Consider the following 19,985-nt stretch of genomic DNA (forward strand, 5'->3'; position numbering starts at 1 on the left):
CGGCAGAAGAAATGACAGGGGAAACTGTTGATATAGCTGTAAATGTGCTACATGTTATATCACACGCTATATCTGAAGATTTGAGTTTAACAACAAGGGAAGAGTGGTGTTATAGAATGCAAGCCGCTCTAACCAGAGACGTTATAGTAGCTATTAGGGATTTACACGAATGAATGCTAGGAAGGGCATGATAAAGAGAGGTGATGCAGAGATTGGCACGAACAGGGTACCCTGTGAGTCGCCAATTCCAAGACAATATTGTTGTTCAGACAGAGCGTTGTATTAATGGTGTATGATTAATGGTGTTAATATGCCTATTGTTGCTACGCTATCAATGTATAAATATTGTGCTACCTTGCCAAACTAAGAGAGAGTGAACTGTTGTCATTTCTGCTAAGCAACCTTAATGCTGACATAATTACCCAGCTGTGCGGCGAACGCGCCAGCTGAGTAAGCCCACTTAAGGATCACCTCTGAGACCTGACACTGTTTATTTGGGCAGGTAACGTCCTTATTAACCCTGCACCAAAAAAGCGATGGCCGCATACTGGAGGGACCTCAGCCAAGCCGACTTTCCCTGCCTCATGGATCCCAAAGACCCATGATGAGTGTACCTCAAAAAGAAAATCCAGGTGCACTGGGGGGACGTGTGAGAGGAAGTAGGTTCGTCCTCAAAAATGGACTGCTACCGTGTCTCATCAACAGGTCATGGGACTTGCTGGAAAACAGCTACCCAAAGCTTGGCCAGCTTTTCAGTCCACTGATCTATGAGACCGGTGACTCTTTCTCCTCCGCCTCTTAGAAATGGAGGGGAGGGAGAGGCAGAGGATGATGACGAAAACTGTGCCACTCGTTCAACTCTACTGCTCTCCTTGGCACAGCGCCCTAATAGGAGGATGCAACCATCCCTTTAAGGATGATGCTGGGGAGCCCTGTCCAGGTGGTATCACTGTTTTGTACCACAATAACAACTCTTAACCAAGTCTGAACGGTGATGAACCAAGCAGACAGTAAAATGAACCAAGATGAACAGATTGGTTCCCCTGGTGCCTGAGCACTAGTGCTGTACTGTGCAGTACCTTGCAAGGAATGTTTCAGTGGGTGGTTACACTCGGTGGTGGTTCATCGCTTTGTCCCATACCTTCATTACGGTCCGGTTTGGTGGTACACTTGGTGGTGGTACACCCGATACAGTACCTTTGGTATGGTGGTACACTTGGTGGTGGTACACCCAGTACAGTACCTTCGGTACGGTGGTACACTAGGTGGTGGTTCACCCGGTACAGTACCTTTGGTACAGTCCAGTTCGGTGGTACACTCAGTACGGTACACTTCGGGTACCCCGGTGCAGTAACCTCGTTTGCTGTTTGGTATGTATACCGGGTCGGGAACAGAGCAGGTCAGTGACCCACGGTTACTGCAGAAGTAATATATAGGGGTTCCCACCTATATAGCTTGAGGCAAACCAACACAGCCCTAAGACTGGGGAAAGCCTGCTGGCCGAGCCAGGACAGCCTTCGCAATGGTACTGCAAGCAGAGACCAAGGTGGCATGAAACACTGCGGGAAAGACTGCAAGCAATCAGACCCAATGCAGAGCTAGCCTAGCAACTGCGTAGTGAATTGGAGTGGTAACCTTGTTTGTTGCACAGAATTTGTTCCGGTGGTAATGGGGTAGGCCTGGACCTACAGTTACCACATAAGCAGTCTATAGGGGTGCCCACCTATAGCGCTTCTAGAAAAACCGACACAGTCCTAACACTGGGGAAAGCCTGCTGTCAGAGCCGTGACAGCCTTCGCAATGGCACTGCACTCAGGAGACCAGGGCGGCAACGAAACACTACGGGAGGGGTTGCGGACAGCCAGACCCGAAGCAGAGCAACTGTTAGTGAATCAGAATGGTAACCTCGTTCGATGTACAGTGTACCAGTGGGAACGGAAGCAGGTCTGGACCCACAGTTACCACGGGAGCAATCTATAGGGATGCCCACCTACAGCGCTCTTGATTAATCTAACAGTCCGAAAACTGAGGAAACCTATTATTAGAGCTTTAACAGTCTTCACAATAATTCTGCAATTGAGGCAAACAGTTTTAACCTGAAGCACGCGTCTCAGTCCAACAGGTGTGCTAGTATTTCTGTGAAAAGAAAAATACACACGAGAAACAATTTCTCACACAAAACAGTAAACACTCCATTACCGTTAATTGTGTATAATTTTCATAATAAGGGGCTCCCGAGTGGCGCATCCAGTAAAAGCACTCGCTAGAGTGCAGGATGCGCTCTATAGCCTGGACGTCGCCGGTTCGAGTCCAGGCTATTCCACAGCCGAGCGTGGACGGAAGCTCCCAGGGGGTGGCACTCAATTGGCCGAGCGTCGTCCGGGGGGAGGGAGGGTTAGGTCGGCCAGGGTGTCCTCGGCTCACCGCGCACCCGTGACCCCTGTAGTCTGGCCGGGCGCCTGCGGGCTTGCCTGTAAGCTGCCCAGAGCTGCGCTGTCCTCCGACGCTGTAGCTCTGAGGTGGCTGCACGGTTAGTCTGCAGAGTGTAAAGAAGCGGGCGGCTGACGGCACACACTTCGGAGGACAGCGTGTGTTCACCTTCGCCCCTCCTGAGTCAGCGCAGGGGTGGTAGCGGTGGGCTGAGCCTAGAAATAATTGGGCATTTCAAATTGGGGAGAAAATAATAAAAAAAAAAAAAAACTGATTGGCAATGACTAAATTTTAATAAATAAATAAATAAATAAATAAATAAATAAATTAATTAATTAATTAATTAATTAATTTTCATAATAAAAAATGAAATTTTTATTTTCAACTTCAACTAAACTAGCAGCCTGAGAGAGAACACAGGTAGCCGACTTAAGGTAGTCGATCCCGGGGAAGTTACTATAATCATTTAACTATAAATTGCACTAGCAGTATAATTACACAAGCAAAAGCAGATACAGGTATATTCCACACTTATTTGTTTGTAGTCTCTCTCGTCTCAGATTGGATGAAAAGAAAAATGGTATTAAGATCTGTGTGTGCAGTCTATTTATGCACTCTAAGGCGGGTAAGACTGCGTCAAAGGCTCTGAGAGGCAGTCTTTGTTATAACTATTCAGGTTACAGGGTCTTTAAGGATAAATACCCATGAGGTAATGGTTACATTTTGTACTTGATAGGGAACACGGTATAGACAGGTATTACATGTCATTATTCTTAGCCCTAACCTCTTTCAGGTGTTAGATTGTAACTGGCTGCAAACTCTCTTCTTTGTGTTACTTAAAGAATAATCAAAACTTTACCTGAAATTATGGCAAAATTATTGAATCCAATAAGCTCCAGTTTGTGTTTAATTATTTCCAGGAGTTCAGAGACCTGTTATACAAAACAAAAAATAAAAACCTTAAAATACAATTCCATTAACCCTTTCAAGGCTGAGCCCGAATATTTCGGGCCTGTTGTTTCACAGCGCTGCCTGTTTTGTTTTCTAATTGCATCATTTAAAATGAAGCTAAAATGTGACCTGTATGTACTGATTGGCTTAAAACAGTACCATGGACTGAAGGGAAGGCTCGATGAACTTTGAACCCGGATGAGATTGTAGTTAGGAGTGAAAGCAGACAGCTAATTTTGTGAGAAGTAAGAGATCAGGCAAGATAGACGTGCAGGCTGCAATGGACTTTTTTTTTTTTTTAATTTAGTTGTTGCCAATTATTTTTTATTATTTTCTCCCAATTTAGAATGGCCAATTATTTTTTAGGCTCAGCTCACCGCTACCACCCCTGCGCTGACTCGGGAGGGCGAAGACGAACACACACTGTCCTCCGAAGCGTGTGCCATCAGCCAACCGCTTTTTTTCACACTGCGGACTCACCATGCAGCCACCCAAGAGCTACAGCGTCGGACAACGCAGCTCTCGGGCAGCTTACACGCAAGCCCAGCCAGACTACAGGGGTCGCTGGTGCGCGGTGAGCTGAGGACACCCTGGTCGACCTAACCCTCCCTCCCCCCGGGCGACGCTCGGCCAATTGAGCGCCGCCCCTGGGAGCTCCCGTCCACGGTCGGCTGTGGAATAGCATGGACTCGAACCGCCGACGTCCAGGCTATACAGCGCATCCTGCACTCCACACGGAGTGCCTTTACTGGATGTGCCACTCGGGAGCCCCTATGGACTTTTTTTGGTTTTTGAGACAGTGATTTTGATTACTCCAGTGACGGGGAGGATCTGTTACTATTCACCATTTTATGTATTTATTTATTTAAAAAATAAATAAAGTTTATATATCTATATCTATATATATATATATATCTCTATATATATATCTATATATATATATATATATATATATATATATATATATATATATATATATATATATATATATATATCTATATATATATATACACACACACACACACACACAAATACATACACACAGTCACTGTGTCGGTTTCCAACATGTGGAATATATTTGGCTTTATTAATGATTCAATGGAATCAACCAAAATTACACATTTATAATTATAAAATTATAAATTTATTTCCAAAAAAAAAAAATGAAGTGTCACAATTATTGGCACCCTTGTTTTCAGTACTTTGTGCACCCTCCCCTTGCAAGGATAACGGAGTCTTTTTCTATAATGTTTAATGAGATTGGAGAACACATTGGGAGGGATCTTAGACCATTCCTCCATATAGAATCTTTCCAGATCCTTGATATCCTTTGGTCTGTGCTTATGGACTGCCCTCTTCAATTGAAATTGCAGGTTTTCAATGGGGTTCAAGTTCGGAGACTGAGATGGCCATTGCAAAATGTTGATTTTGTAGTCAATTAACCATTTTGATGTGTGCTTGGGGTCATTGTCTTGCTGGAAGATCCACTTGCGGCCAAATTTCAGCCTCCTGGCAGAGGCAACCAAGTTTTTGGCTAAAATGTCCTGATACTGGGTAGAGTTCATGATGCCGTTGACCTTAACAAGGGCCCCAGAACCAGTGGAAGCAAAACAGCCTCATAACATCAAAGATCCACCCCCATATTTTACAGTAGGTATGAGGTTCTTTTCTGCAGACGCATCCTTCTTTCGACACCAAACCCACCGCTGGTGTGCGTGGCCAAAGAGCTCTATTTTCGTCTCATCTGACCATAGCACCCGGTTCAAATCGAAGTGCCAATGCCGTTTAGCAAACTCCAGGCGCTTACGTTTGTTGGTTGCTCTCAATAAAGATTTTTTTCTGGCAACCGTTCCAAATAGCCTATTGGCATGGAGGTGGCGTCTAATTGTAGATTTGGATACTTGGTGACCCCAAGATGCAACCAAGTTCTGTAATTCTCCAACTGTGGCCCTAGGATTTTCCTTTGCCTCCCGAACCATCTGCCTCACTGTGCGTGGGGTCAAAATACACTTGCGTCCTCTACCAGGCAAGTTTACCACTGTTCCAGTGGTTTTAAACTTCTTAATTATTGCCCTAATAGTGGTAAGTGGTATATTTAGTTTTTTAGCTGTTGTTTTGTACCCATTGCCTGATTTATAAAGGTCAACAACCATTTGTCTCTTTTCATTTGTGAGTTTGCCTTTCATATGCGTGTTACTTAATTTTAATACCCCAGTGAAACAGGAAGCCATGGAAGGCCACAATACAGTTCCTTAAGACTGAGATGAACTTAAAGTAGAATGTTAATGCAGATTTAATTTTGTTTGATTTTATTTATAAGAATCTTCAGGGGTGCCAATAATTCTGACACCTATTTTTTTTGGAACATTTTTTATTACTTGTTAATAAACTTTTTCTCTGTACAATTGTATTAGAATAAAAGAATATGGTTTTCCCATATATTTGAGCATTACCTGTGTTTATTTTATACAGCCTTTTTTGCTCATCTTTATCAAGGGTTCAAGGGTGCCAATCATTTTGGAGGTGACTGTGTGTAATATATATATATATATATATATATATATATATATATATATATATATATATATATATATATATATATATATATGATCTTATTTATTTGTTGTGTTATTTACTTATTTGACCTCAAGTCAAAGTTAATTATGTTTATGGTGTTCATGATGAAGTGAACACATAAATAGTTATTGAAAATATGTTTGTAATTTTACTTTGGAATCTCTCAATTTCTGTGCCTTTTTTATATTCCAGAATGTTCTGAATTATGTAAATAGTTATTGGAAAAAAGGGTCTTCATGTGGCGACAGATTACTGCTGTATCTCTTGTGAGGACATGCTTTTATCTGTAGCACCATATTCTGGGACCTGAAACACTGAAATGTGATAGTAGGTGTATAGTGTTATGGGGACATTTTTAAGAAACAAACTTTTTTCTGCCAATTTAGTACCTTTTTACATTGTGCCATGTTGTGAATCCTGTAAACAGTTTGAAAATAATATTTTTTAAAGTTCTAAGCTTTTAAATTACATATGGTTTTATGGTAATTAAATACAATTTGAATGACTTATGACTCTTAAAAACAAGTGTATGCATTTTCTTTAAAAATTTCAAAACAAACCCGGCTCAGGATTCCAGCATAGCATTCTAACCCGGCCTGAAAGGGTTAAAACAAGAAGCACATAACCGATCTTTGTAGTTTTGTAAATTCTGTGTAATTCTGAACTCATCACCCTCCTCAAGTCAAACCAATTTAAAAAAGACACACTTTGCTGCACACTAACTGTATTTGATAAACTACCTGTCATGTTGTAAAGTTTTTTTGTATACTTTTAGTTTTTTACATTTTTATAAAAAGTGTTGGCTATTTTAATAAAATACTACAGAATGTGAGATGAAGAGAGTTGATACATACCTGGTCGTGCAGTGTGTCTAAATCAGATACAATGTAAACCAGCTGATTTGTTGATAACACAGTTGATTTTGCCTCAGTTTCTGATCCACTGCCCAGGTCTTCAGTGTAACTGAGGTTTGGGGCTGATGCAGAATGTCCAATAGTAGACAGGTGGTTTGTAGTTTCTTTTTTAGCTTCTGTGGAAGTAGCCTTAGATAGCATCTAAAAGGAATACAAATATATGACATAGTAAATAACAGTGTGTTCAGACTGCAGGTGATCTCAACCAGTTCACCAGAGACCAGTTCTGACCAGACTGATCTCAGATCTATTATGCTCATACACTTTATTTAATCAAGCTAAGGGTTCCGTTTTTTTTTTTTGTTATTTCCATGGCAACAAAAAAAACATCTAAATTGGACTATTTTATTGTTTTTTAGATCATACCCAGCAGAATTTAGATGTTTGAAAAAAAGTCAAAAAAAAGAAGTTAGAAAGAGACAATAATAAAATAAACACAAAATGTGTATCAATTGCACAGCTACCTTCAACACAAATATTACAGTATAGTCTGATATTTAGTATTGTATTTCTTTGTGAAAGAGGACTATTCAGAAATATGTAAAATTAATTTGAATGTAAACCTGGCAGGTCTTTACTACAGTGAAATCCAAAAAGGTATACAAATTAATCTGCTTGGACAGTGGTTTTGGAAAGGCAAACCATTATACAAACAGTTTGTCTGTTCAGACTTTATTTGAACTGATGTTGTGAAAACTGTTCTATCTAAAACTGATCTAAGAACTATTCCCCAGCAGTCGAACCAGTTTCAGACTGATCTGAGGGTTAGTCTAAACAGACATTTGGTCTATAAATAGTCTCACTTTGTTTTTTAGGCTTAGTTTGTACACACCTTTAAATGGGTTTTGGGTGATTGCACTGCCTGTACATAAAATTTGGTGCATATTTTAAATGGTTAACTTATAAACATAAAAAAAAGTGATTCTGTGTAGGTGTGCTGATAAACTCCATAATCAAGAGTTCCTTTAAAATATATCTTTCTGATTAAGATACATACAGACGTGCTCAAATTTGTTGGTACCCCTCCACAAAAAACGAAGAATGCACAATTTTCTCTGAAATAACTTGAAACTGACAAAAGTAATTGGCATCCACCATTGTTTATTCCATATTTAATAGAAATCAGACTTTGCTTTTGATTTTTTATTCAACATAATATTGTAAATAAGAAAACAAATGAAAATGGCATGGACAAAAATGATGGGACCGCTAACCTAATATTTTGTTGCACAACCTTTAGAGACAATCACTGCAATCAAACGTTTTCTGTAGCTCTCAATGAGACTTCTGCACCTGTTAACAGGTAGTTTGGCCCACTCTTCCTGAGCAAACTGCTCCAGCTGTCTCAGGTTTGATGGGTGCCTTCTCCAGACTGCAAGTTTCAGCTCTTTCCATAGACGTTCGATAGGATTCGATCAGGACTCATAGAAGGCCACTTCAGAATAGTTCAATGTTTTGTTCTTATCCATTCTTGGGTGCTTTTAGCTGTGTGTTTTGGGTCATTATCCTGTTGGAGGACCCATGACCTGCGACTGAGACAGAGCTTTCTGACACTGGGCAGTACGTTTCGCTCCAGAATGCCTTGATAGTCTTGAGATTTCATTGTGCCCTGCACAGATTCAAGGCACCCTGTGCCAGGCGCAACAAAGCAGCCCCAAAACATAGCCGAGCCTCCTCCATGTTTCACTGTAGGTATGGTGTTCTTTTCTTTGAAAGCTTCATTTTTTCGTCTGTGAACATAGAGCTGATGTGACTTGCCAAAAAGCTCCAGTTTTGACTCATCTGTCCAAAGGACATTCTCCCAGAAGGATTGTGGCTTGTCAATATGCATTTTAGCAAATTCCAGTCTGGCTTTTTTATGTTTTTCTGTCAAAAGTGGAGTCCTCCTGGTTCTTCTTCCATGGAGCCCACTTTCGCTCAAAAAGCGACGGATGGTGCGATCAGAAACTGACGTACCTTCACCTTGGAGTTCAGCTTGTATCTCTTTGGCAGTTATCCTTGGTTCTTTTTCTACCATTCGCACTATCCTTCTGTCCAATCTGGGGTCGACTTTCCTCTTGCGGCCGCGCCCAGGGAGGTTGGCTACAGTTCCATGGACCTTAAACTTCTTAATAATATTTGCAACTGTTGTCACAGGAACATCAAGCTGCTTGGAGATGGTCTTGTAGCCTTCACCTTTACCATGCCTGTCTATTATTTTCTTTCTGATCTCCTCAGACAACTCTCTCCTTTGCTTTCTCTGGTCCATGTTCAGTGTGGTGCACACAATGATACCAAACAGCACAGTGACTACTTTTCTCCATTTAAATAGGCTGAATGACTGACAAGATTGGAGACATGTGTGATACTAATTAAATAAACTAATTAGTTTGAAATATCACTATAATCCAATTATTTATTATCTTTTCTAAGGGGTACCAACATATGTGTCCAGGCCATTTTAGAATATATTTGTAGAATAAGCAATAATTCATCTCTTTTCACAGCTTCTTTGCTTTATTCTATGACATACCAAAGGCATGCAAGTATACATGATAAAATACCTTTTAATTTCATCACTTTTCAGGAGTAATGAAGCATTATTTCAATGAGCTGTAAGGGTACCAACAAATTTGAGCACGTCTGTATATGATATGAGTAAGAAATAATGTTTCATGAGATTAGCACCTACATATTTGTGGATAATTCATGTCATGAAAACCGGAAAGGCTCAAACTGCATCCTCATTCCATTCCTGGATTAAATTAACTATAAAAACGAATACTTTATACAGAATTGGTGGGTGTTTTTAGCCCTATGCATGCCAAAATAAATTGTATTACTGCATTTAAATTAATTATTATTGTAAAATAAAGCATCTTACCTCATTGACAAACTTTGAATATCGTGACAGTAACTGTAAAGTTAACTTCCAGAATCGGTGAGCTAACAGCGGTAGATAAATCTGGTCACACCAGCACTTAACCAGGTTGTTCCACAGAACGTGGGAGACCAGCAACTGATAAGCACTTCCATCTACATGTAGAATTGGTTATTATACAACATTAGAAAAGTACCTTATTGTGAACAAAAACAAAGCATCCCCCATGAAACAACAAACTCACCCCACAACATTGTTGGCTATATGAGAAATCAGCTTGTGATGCAATCATTGGTAAGTTGAGACCACCAGCATAGTGTGTAAGCAGATCTAATGGTTTTTCAAATTATCTAATGTAGCAATATAAAGCTATTCTGCAGTATGAGTTTACGTTTACATATGAAAGAGTGAGAAATATATTTATAAGATTTGGTTTTAATCATTTCAGTAAGAAAACATCTTATAAAGCTCAAAAAAACTTTACACTGAAGTAAATGTTGACAGAATATTTTTTGGAATGAAGAACTAACGTTTAATTAGGATTTCTGGGGTAAAACAAAGCTGTAACAAAATGTATTCTGAAAAATGCTGAATGTGGTATTTGTTAGGAAATGCTATCACTAAAACGTTTTTTTCTGTACAGCAGAGTTCAAAAACTTTCCATTACCAACTATTCATTATTTACTCTGGAACTTGGTGGTGTTTACTGTACATTTAAATGTGGGTGCAGTTAATATGTTTAATTATTAATTAGCTGTGGTTGGTGATGTAAGGTATTGTAAATCCAAATTTGTACTACATTGCAGTTGTATAAATACAGTATACACAAGACAAAGGGACACAGGCACAAAGTATCCATACTGCCCTACTGTATATACTATATACTTTAGATGTTAAAGCTAGGTAAATTAAATCATTAAAAAATACCTTTCAAATGTATTGTTTTGTGTGATAGTCCAGTTTAGAAGTCAGAAACAATGCAAGAATCCTATATTTTAATGTTTTTTTTTTTTTTTTTTTTTTTTTTTTACTGTTATTCAACAGAATTGTTTCATCCCTGGAATTTTTTAATTGTGAACAAAAGTAAAGGACTCCCTTTCCCCGGAGCAAACTGTGCTGGCTGAATTTATCTGCCGTCTGCCCAGTGTCACGTGCAGTAACTGGACTTGCCACACCCCTTTCTAATTAGTTGTAAGATGCAGTGTACACTACATCGCCCTACAAGAGTTACAGGTTAATTTTAGAAGAAGTAGCTAGTAGCCTAAATACTGCCACTTGTCAGCAGAGTAGAAATACACTTGTGGTTGTGGGGATCCAAGTTCTTTTGCACTTTTATTGGTCAATGTAGCAGGGCAGAAGCCCTGCACAGGGGATTAATGCTTTGTTTGTTTTTTGTATTATGTTTACATTTTTATTAATCACCGTCACTTTCTGCCGTGCAACTCGGGTGCTCCTCGGGAGACGCACTGACAGCCAATTGATTAACAGGGGGCTAGTCAAGGTTTGGGTGACGGGGAGTCCCCAGTTAGCTGGAGGGGCGTTTCCAGAGGTGCACCCGACCAAAAAAGAGGCTGCGCTCCTCCTCCAAACTGCCTGCACATATCTGTACATCACACACAAGACTATAGGAAACAGCAACCAGTCACTGTTTGTGTTACTCTCGATCATAGGAACTGGGATGACCGTGTACATCCGGGATCACAGAGTACAGGAACCAGGACTTGTTATTGTGCGTTTGTGGATTAGGGTGAGTTTTAAGGGATCCAGATATCGATCCCAAATCAAATCAATATATAGTGAGGGTTCAATGCAGCCTTTTCAACAGCGAGATTCTCCTTATAGTGGAGATAGCGCACGGCCCAAACTTGACCACCTTTTATTTTCTTTAGTTGTGTTTTTCAATGTGTTTTGGGACCTTTTTTCACAATTTAAAAACACTGAGTGTTTTCTCTGTCTGCATGGCATACCGTTGTTGGTACCCTGGCAGCAGCCATCTACCGCTGCATTGAGTAAATGTAAATAAATCTGTGCGCTGGTGTGGCGTGTCAATGCAAATGCAAATACCTCTACCATTCAAATACCACAAACATGAAGGCACATCCGGAAAACCACCATCGGGTGGAGTACAACGAAATGTGCAGTACAGATTTATCAGAAACTGGTGGCCCTTCTTAAACAGCAAAGTGTTTTTCAGCAAACTTGCACTACTAAACTGCCTGCCAAATGAAGTGAGGCAATTAATAAAGCTCTTACTACATTTATCTGCAAAGATACACTGCCGATTAACATCATTGAGGGCAATGGTTTCCAGGAATTTTGCAATGGAATGCAGCTGACGAACCAAATCTGAGCCGCACAACAATTGCAAAAAATATAGTTAAACTGTATGACACTACTTGTGAAAATGTAAAAAAACCTGCTTGAATATAAGGACATTGCGTTAACTCTTGATGGCTGGACCTACAAGGCCTACAGCTATGGCCAAATGTTTTGCATCACCCTATAGAATTAACAAATTTTGCTTCATAAAGTATAAATGAAACCTGCTGAATAATGTTCATATTGAATTACATACCACTTTGTATTTTTCCATATACTTAACGAAAAAGTGCCAAAAATTGAAAGATGTGACATTTCAAAATCTAACATGAAATACTGTATTATGGCTTCTGATAGGCTTTTTCAATATCATTTTGTAATTTATTTGATTATATAATGTTAAATAAAATATCAATTATGTAATTACTTTTTTTTTTGTATTAATATTATGTCTCAATCTTCTAGGCGATGCAAAACTTTTGGCCAAAACTGTAGTTTTTGCTTCTTTGGAGTTTCAAAATGAAGAGTTAAACCTGAGTAACAATTTTTGTATCGATATTTTTTCTAACGATTACATTTTTTGTGCCCAATTAAATCAATTGCTATTTGGAGGCTTAACTGGCAGCCCTACATCATTGCTTCCTTCTTCGAAACTGGAATATGCTACACATGCACTTTTTTAATGTTAAGACCCTGAGCTGTATGAATACTTGCCACAGCTCTGTATTCACTCACATTATTACAAACAGATATCATTTCTGATTTGATCATGATATTAGCACAGCCTTACATTGTATATCTTAATATAAATATGGTAAAACTTCAGTAACACCTATAAGTTTTTCATGGACTATGTGTATGAGTTTCAAACTATGTGCAATTCAGATAAATAATGTAAACATAAGGCAAAACAGGGAAAACTAAAACCAATTTTGTTCATAAAGCTAAAGCTCACCACTCTGTTATATTTTATTTGATTAAATAACCTTACCAGGTGCTTTGTGTAAACCTTCTGACATTGCCGTTTCCAAGCTTCCAGCAGTCTCCTTAAACCTGTTTAAAATAACAAACAATATGCTCAACAGAAATGGAGTGAACAAAAACAAAGCATCCCTGAGGGCATAATCTAAGGAGAATGGAATATCATATTGAACAAAGTAAAATGCATATGAGAAAAAGATATTCATTGTTGATATGTTAGAATAATGTGACAGTTAAACTATTCACTTCTACTGGACACCACCATGTTTCTGTTCAAGGCTCTCAACAGACTGTATTCATGGCAGACTCAAAACAAGGCTTGGTGTGCAGCTGTCAGCTTCCGGCCGCCAGAGTCAAACTGCAGAGGAGTTGGAATCTGAGAGAAATATGGCGTTGCATTGTTGTTTCCCAAAGAAACAAAGATGAGAAGAGTGGGTGTAGAAAACAAGACGAGACATCGGTCCTAATTTTAAGGTAAATAACAAGAATCATCCAGTTTACCGATGTATCTTGACATAACAATATGATAAACTTAACCTTGTTCTTGGTGCAGGATGCTGTGTAGTTTAACCAATTATTTATAAATGGATAAGGTTTTATAAATAAATCAAAATACATAATATACACAGTAAATTATACAATTATACTTTGTAAATTATATAGTGTGTGTAACCCTGTAGTTTAATAATCCCACGTCTTTTTTGGAATACTCCTATTCAGAATACTGCTGATCTTATTACAAATATGCTATACGTATTAGTACTTATTTGGAATACTGAGTATTCTGAATAATAAAATATTAGCCTGTATGTAAACATACTGTCTGTGGTATATGGTGGTTATATAGGGTGTCCCATGAATCATGAAGACATTTAATATAAAGTCAAATATTACATTCAACACATCGTAAAACTCTGATTAACATTCTTTAGTTATGAAAAATAACACTTAGAACTTTTTTTGTTATTAGAAAAATAAATGTGCTCAACATTCGTGGGACACCCTGTATATGGTGTGTCTATAGATGTAACAATAAAGGGCTTATCAATTAAAAATGAATACTAGGAATTCACACATCATTATTCACCCAGTTATCTATTTCTTCCTGCTTTATTGGAGGTACACAAATCATCAGTTTACTCCACGTATCAGTAGGCTGGGCAAACAGAGTGTGATCGTGTTCAGCTCCTACGAGTAGGACTGTGTGCTGTAGCAGTTTTGAAATCGATGTAAGATTATCCCAGTAATATAATAGAACTTTGTAGTCTGCTACACGTCTGTCCTAAAATATTTAAGTATGTTTGTGTGGTGTTATGTTTAGCAGAGCTCTAAAGTCGCTACAAATCGTAAAATACAACTAAACCCATTATATTAATAGTATAATCATTTCTCAAAATATATCAGTCTCACAAAATATCATTCTTTTGATTGTACTGTTCACCTAAATTACATTCGGCACAAAAAAATATAATTTTTAAGTGTTTTTTTATGTTATAACAGTCTGTTTTTCAGACAAGCGTCACAGTCAATTTTGGGACTTAGCCGCTGCGCCATGTCTGCGGCACCGCCACTTTCAGTTTTGGTCTCCCTACTCTGACCTCTCCGCATGGTCCACTTCATATTACACATACAAAATGCTTTTAAATCAACGTAATACCGTTATGCGCTGTCTGCAGACCTGGTTCACAGTAACTCTGACACGTAAGACATTTGAAAAAAAGTAATTTAAATATTTCAAGGCAGTATTTCAAAGTCGTAACTACCTACCAAAATCGACAAAAAAAGTACATTACTGGTTAGTGCTATGTGTCACATACCTGCCAACAGGTATGTGACACATGTTGGCAAGTATGGTGTCAGTAAGACATACCTCTTTGAATTACTTTCAGTGAGGTTATACGAGATATATGGGTTGGATTAAGTGACGCGCACTGGAGGTTTGAATGACGTCAAGTTCAGTCCATTCTCTGCTCTGAGACAATGCTAGAGTGCGAGTACAATTGTTAGCATTGAAAAGGCACCAAACAGTGGGGGAAGCAGCAATTTGCTGATATAGAAAAAGTGCTACAATTTCGCACAAGATGTTTTTAACAGTGTAAATAAATTATTTTGTAAGTATTAAGTGTCCTAAAACAGTACAATATGTAGGGCCATATGTCAAAGCCTCCATTCTTTAATTAACTCATGTTTTATTCTTTATGTTACAAATTAATGTTTATGTTACAAAATGAGAAAACAACAGTTTGAGAGTGCTTAAGTGATTAAATTACTTGATTTTGTAAAATTAACGTGTGTTACCTACAACTTCTCACACGACACAAACCTTCTCTCCTGTGTATGTGGAAGAGTGTGGGTGGGTCATTTGAGTAGTCCAGACCCAGTGAGAAACTATCATCATCTATGGTTGCTAATGAATAAAAATAAATAAATAAATAAATAAACAAACAAACAATAAATTAAACATGTCTACTGGCGCCAGAATTTAATGTTGCTCGCGCTATATGAGCTACCCTGGCACTAGAATCTAGCTCCAGATTTGCACCGCTGACCCCTGACATCCCAATTGTTTGAACTGTCGGAGGATGAGGTGGAGCAAGACAGGGACTTGGATAATGACCCCTAATTTTGCTGAGTTCCAAACCATTTCTGCTGGTACTCATGTGCGAACCTAATGATAAACTTTATGTGAACCCAATTATAATCTCTCATTATAATCATCTCTTATTATAAACCACAAGAATGCAGTAAACAATCTGAAAAGTTGACATTTAAAAAATTCATGTAATCCATGCTAACACAAAAATTACAGATTCTCCTCACTCTCTTAATTAACCTTTAAATCAGTCTGTGGCAGGGTGACTGGGCGGTGACGTCAAGCAGAAGCAGGAAGGTAAACACACACCAGGCAAATACTGCAGTTAAAGTAAATGACGCGGCGCGTCTTTTTATTTTTAAATAACAAAAATAAAATAAATATTTAAACAAAAATACTTGCTCACAGAGCGAAAATAAAACAGTAAACAAAAATAATCACGAACACAAAATACTTCGTCGTCATATAAATACATAAATAAAATCAAACAAAATACACTGCACAGGGGCGGAGGGGGAGACCCTGATGTAAAAATAAATAAATAAGTAAGTACGTACAGGGCTCTCTACCGCCCTGCTACATATTCCCCCCCTTGTGCAACGCACACATGGCCCCAACGGCCATCTCCCCCCTCAGTCTCAAAGTCCCGGAAGAGGGGGAAACACAGTGTCCATAGGGGTGGCCATGGTGGGAGGTCCGGCACCCCCCAATTCTTCATGGCTAGCAGCTCCCTCTTCCGGGGCTCCCGCCACACACTATCCTGCCGCGAAAGTGCAGCTGGGGGAGCTGGTCTCCTGACCTTCCTCCCCCTTCTTCATGGCCGCCAGCTCCCCTCCGTGGGGCTCTGGCCACAGTGTTTCCTGCCGCGAAAATGCGGCAGGGGGAGCTGGTCTCCTGACCTCCCCCCCTTTCTTCATGGCCGGCAGCTCCCCTTCATGGGGCTCCGGCCACAGTGTAGCGACCCCAGACAAAGCAGAGCCCCCGGCGACGGCAGCCGCAGCAGACCCTCGGGAGGCGACGGCAGCAGCAGTGGACCCTCGGGAGGCGACGGCAGCAGCAGCGGACCCTCGGGAGGGGAGCCCCTGGCCATGGAGGCAGCAGCGGGAGCTCCACTTCTCCCTCATACCCTGTACCCTGTGCGGAGCAACAGGCATCCCCGGGCGGTGGCGAACTGGCATCCCTGGGCGGTGGTGAACTGGCATCCCCGGGCGATGCACGACAGGACGGCAGAGGTCCCTCAGGAGGCGACGGCAGCAGCGAACCTTCGGGAGGCGATTGCAGGAGGGGAGCCAGGACCAGCGGTGGTGCTGGGGTTGGCCCTCTTCTCAGCCGCTGCGACCCGGCGGTTTTCCCCCTTGCTCTGCTCAGCAGCCTATGCAAGGGCGGCTACAGACCGCCAGCCTCCTGCTCCTTTCCCTCAGGTGGTGGTGGTGGAGGCAGAGGCAGCTCCTGCTCCTCTCCCTCAAGTGGTGGTGGTGGAGGCAGAGGCAGCTCCTGCTCCTCTCCCTCAAGTGGTGATGGTGGAGGCAGAGGCAGCTCCTGCTCCTCCCCTTCTGGCTGCGAAGGCGGCAGGGGCTCCTCCCCTTCTGGCTGCAAAGGCGGCAGGGGCTCCTCCCCTTCTGGCTGCGAAGGCGGCAGGGGCTCCTCCCCTTCTGGCTGCGAAGGCGGCAGGGGCTCCTCCCCTTCTGGCTGCGAAGGCAGCAGGGGCTCCTCCCCTTCTGGCTGCGAAGGCGGCAGGGGCTCCTCCCCTTCTGGCTGCACCCATGAAACCAGCAGGCATGCTCCCTCTGCTGATGGCGGTGATGGAGGCGGAACCAGCAGGAACTCACCCTCTGCTGGCGGAGGTGGGAGTGACACACAGTCCTCCCATGGTGGTGGAGGTGGAACCAGCAGGAACTCTCCCTCTGCTGGCGGAGGTGGGAGCGACACACAGTCCTCCCATGGTGATGGAGGTGGAACCAGCAGGAACTCTCCCTCTGCTGGCGGAGGTGGGAGTGACACACAGTCCTCCCACGGAGGTGGAGGCGGACCCAGCAGGAACTCACCCTCTGCTGGCGGAGGTGGGAGCGACACACAGTCCACCCAGGGCGGTGGAGGCGGAACCAGCAGGAACTCTCCCTCTGCTGGTGGAGGTGGGAGCGACACACAGTCCTCCAGGGCGGTGGAGGTGGAACCAGCAGGAATTCTCCCTCTGCTGGTGGAGACGTGGGCTGTAGACGTTCGGCCTCCCCCCTCTTGGGCTGTGGACGCACCAACTCCTCCCTCTTGGGCTGAGGACGCTCAGTCTCCTCCCTCTTGTCTCCTCTCCTATAGGTGTAATTCCGCTCTTCGGGGGGGGCCAATTAACTGGAAAATGCCCCCGCTCCACACAGATACAGCAACAGTATGTCTGGCTTATGCTGTGGAGGAGGGCTTCCCAGCTGATCTCCTCCTGTGCCTGCCGTATGCTGTTGTTGCAGCTGCTGCTGCTGCTGCTGTCTGCAGCTCTTCCTCCTTCCCACCCTCTTTCCTCCCATTCTCCTTCCTCCCCTTCTTCCTCCTCACTCCACAAGTAATAATCGAAAAAATGAAAAACAAAAACTGCAGTACCCTACTTCTGCCCGAGTGCAGGAGGCGCTGGTGATCCCACGCTGGACACCATGTGTGGCAGGGTGACTGGGCGGTGACGTCAGGCAGAAGCAGGAAGGTAAACACACACCAGGCAAGTACTGCAGTTAAAGTAAATGACGCGGCGCGTCTTTTTATTTTTAAATAACAAAAATAAAATAAATATTTAAACAAAAACACTTGCTCACAGAGCGAAAATTAAACTGTAAACAAAAATAATCACAAACACAAAATGCTAAATAAAACCCAGATCAGGCTAAGCAATTGCCTTCACTGTTCCTGGAGTTTAATTTTAGTTTAGTTTTTCTGTCTCACTGCTCGCTCTCTCCTCTCTAACACCCACCACGAGTGCAGAGAGCTGCAGGCTTATTTAACGGGCTAGTAATTACCCTATTACCCCTTGGCCACAATTTGCATTATTAATTAAAGTGCTGTGGATGGGGCTACCCATCCACGCTAAACAAAACAAACAAATCGGCGACGCCATCCTAAATACATAAATAATAACAAAACATACGGCGCTTCGTCGTCATATAAATACATAAATAAAATCAAACAAAACAAATACAAAATACACTGCACAAGGGCGGAGGGCGAGACCCCAATGTAAAAATAAATAAATAAATAAATAAATATGTACAGGGCTCTCTACCGCCCTGCTACACAGTCAAATAGTGTAACAGAATGCCCTTAAGGCCAATCATTTCATGAAATGCAATGAAACTTTCAGGCATTTCATGTAATAACCGAGTGAAACAGTCATTTCACAAAATGACTGAAAACCTTTAATCAGTCAAACAGTGTAATAGAATGCCTATAACGGCAGTCATTTCTCAAAATGCCTGATTTCACAATATGCCTGTGACATATGTTCAGGATAATAAATGCATTTTCTTTCATACACTAAAAAAAAGCTGTGCTTTTTTCTGATATACAAGATGAACATTTATTAACCAATGGTAAATAAATGACAAAGAACATTTACCGGTTTCTCTACTGATCACATGAAATTCACTTTAAATGATGAAACACAAACATGTGGCAGAGAAATTCTCCCTATTTACAAAAGAATAACAGGAATGGGTTCTGCAAACACTGTGGATGTACATTGCGTAAATCAGTGACCTTCACATGCCCACACTGGAACAGCCAATACAAAGAATTGTCAGATAAATGAACAGTCAGATTTCTGCTGGATTTGACAGTACTCATTATTTAAGGGAGTAAAATAATGTGCACATATTAATAAAATCTTCTATACAAGCACAAATGATGAATGAGCTAAATCACTAAATACAATACAAACATTATTTACACAAAGGTTTATCCCACTGTTTGCTTGATACGGTAACCTTTTCACCATGTTTTTAATTGTTTTTATTACTGACTTTTTGCTGCGTTTTTATTTTCGGGGCATTTTGTTAATGGCACATGTGCAACACAAACTTTAAGTGTATTTTTATTTTTTGTTATTGTTCTAAATTTCTTGAGTGCAGCGTTTCATTTTAAGCAACATTTTTATAAAACAGTACTCCCACACGTTTGGTCACCATCACAGCTGCTACATGAATCTGGGGTTACCGTATTCTGCTGGTGTGAATACAGCACCTCTGGGTCCAGGCATTTGTGTTTGATCAGATTGTTATTGTCGCTCTCGCGCTTCAGTTTAGAACACGCGATATCCCAGCTTTTTTTTCCTTTACAGACCGGCGTCATAGCGCATTCATAAATATTGACACAAGTGTTGCGTATG

The 19,985-nt window shown here is 41.1% G+C and overlaps 1 protein-coding gene across 1 annotated transcript in view; it reads right to left on the reverse strand.

The window, feature by feature from the left end:
- Positions 1-19,985, reverse strand: part of cog2 (component of oligomeric golgi complex 2) — a 62,993-nt gene that overhangs the window by 12,927 nt on the left and 30,081 nt on the right. The window contains exons 11-14 of the mRNA XM_034019117.3: positions 13,043-13,104; positions 9,736-9,887; positions 6,813-7,013; positions 3,290-3,362 (exon numbers count right to left, since the gene is read on the reverse strand). Coding sequence (XP_033875008.1) covers positions 3,290-3,362; positions 6,813-7,013; positions 9,736-9,887; positions 13,043-13,104 — 488 coding nt within the window. The remainder of the gene's footprint in view (positions 1-3,289; positions 3,363-6,812; positions 7,014-9,735; positions 9,888-13,042; positions 13,105-19,985) is intronic.

Source organism: Acipenser ruthenus, chromosome 6, assembly GCF_902713425.1.
Source record: "Acipenser ruthenus chromosome 6, fAciRut3.2 maternal haplotype, whole genome shotgun sequence".
NCBI classification, from domain to species: Eukaryota; Metazoa; Chordata; class Actinopteri; order Acipenseriformes; family Acipenseridae; genus Acipenser; species Acipenser ruthenus.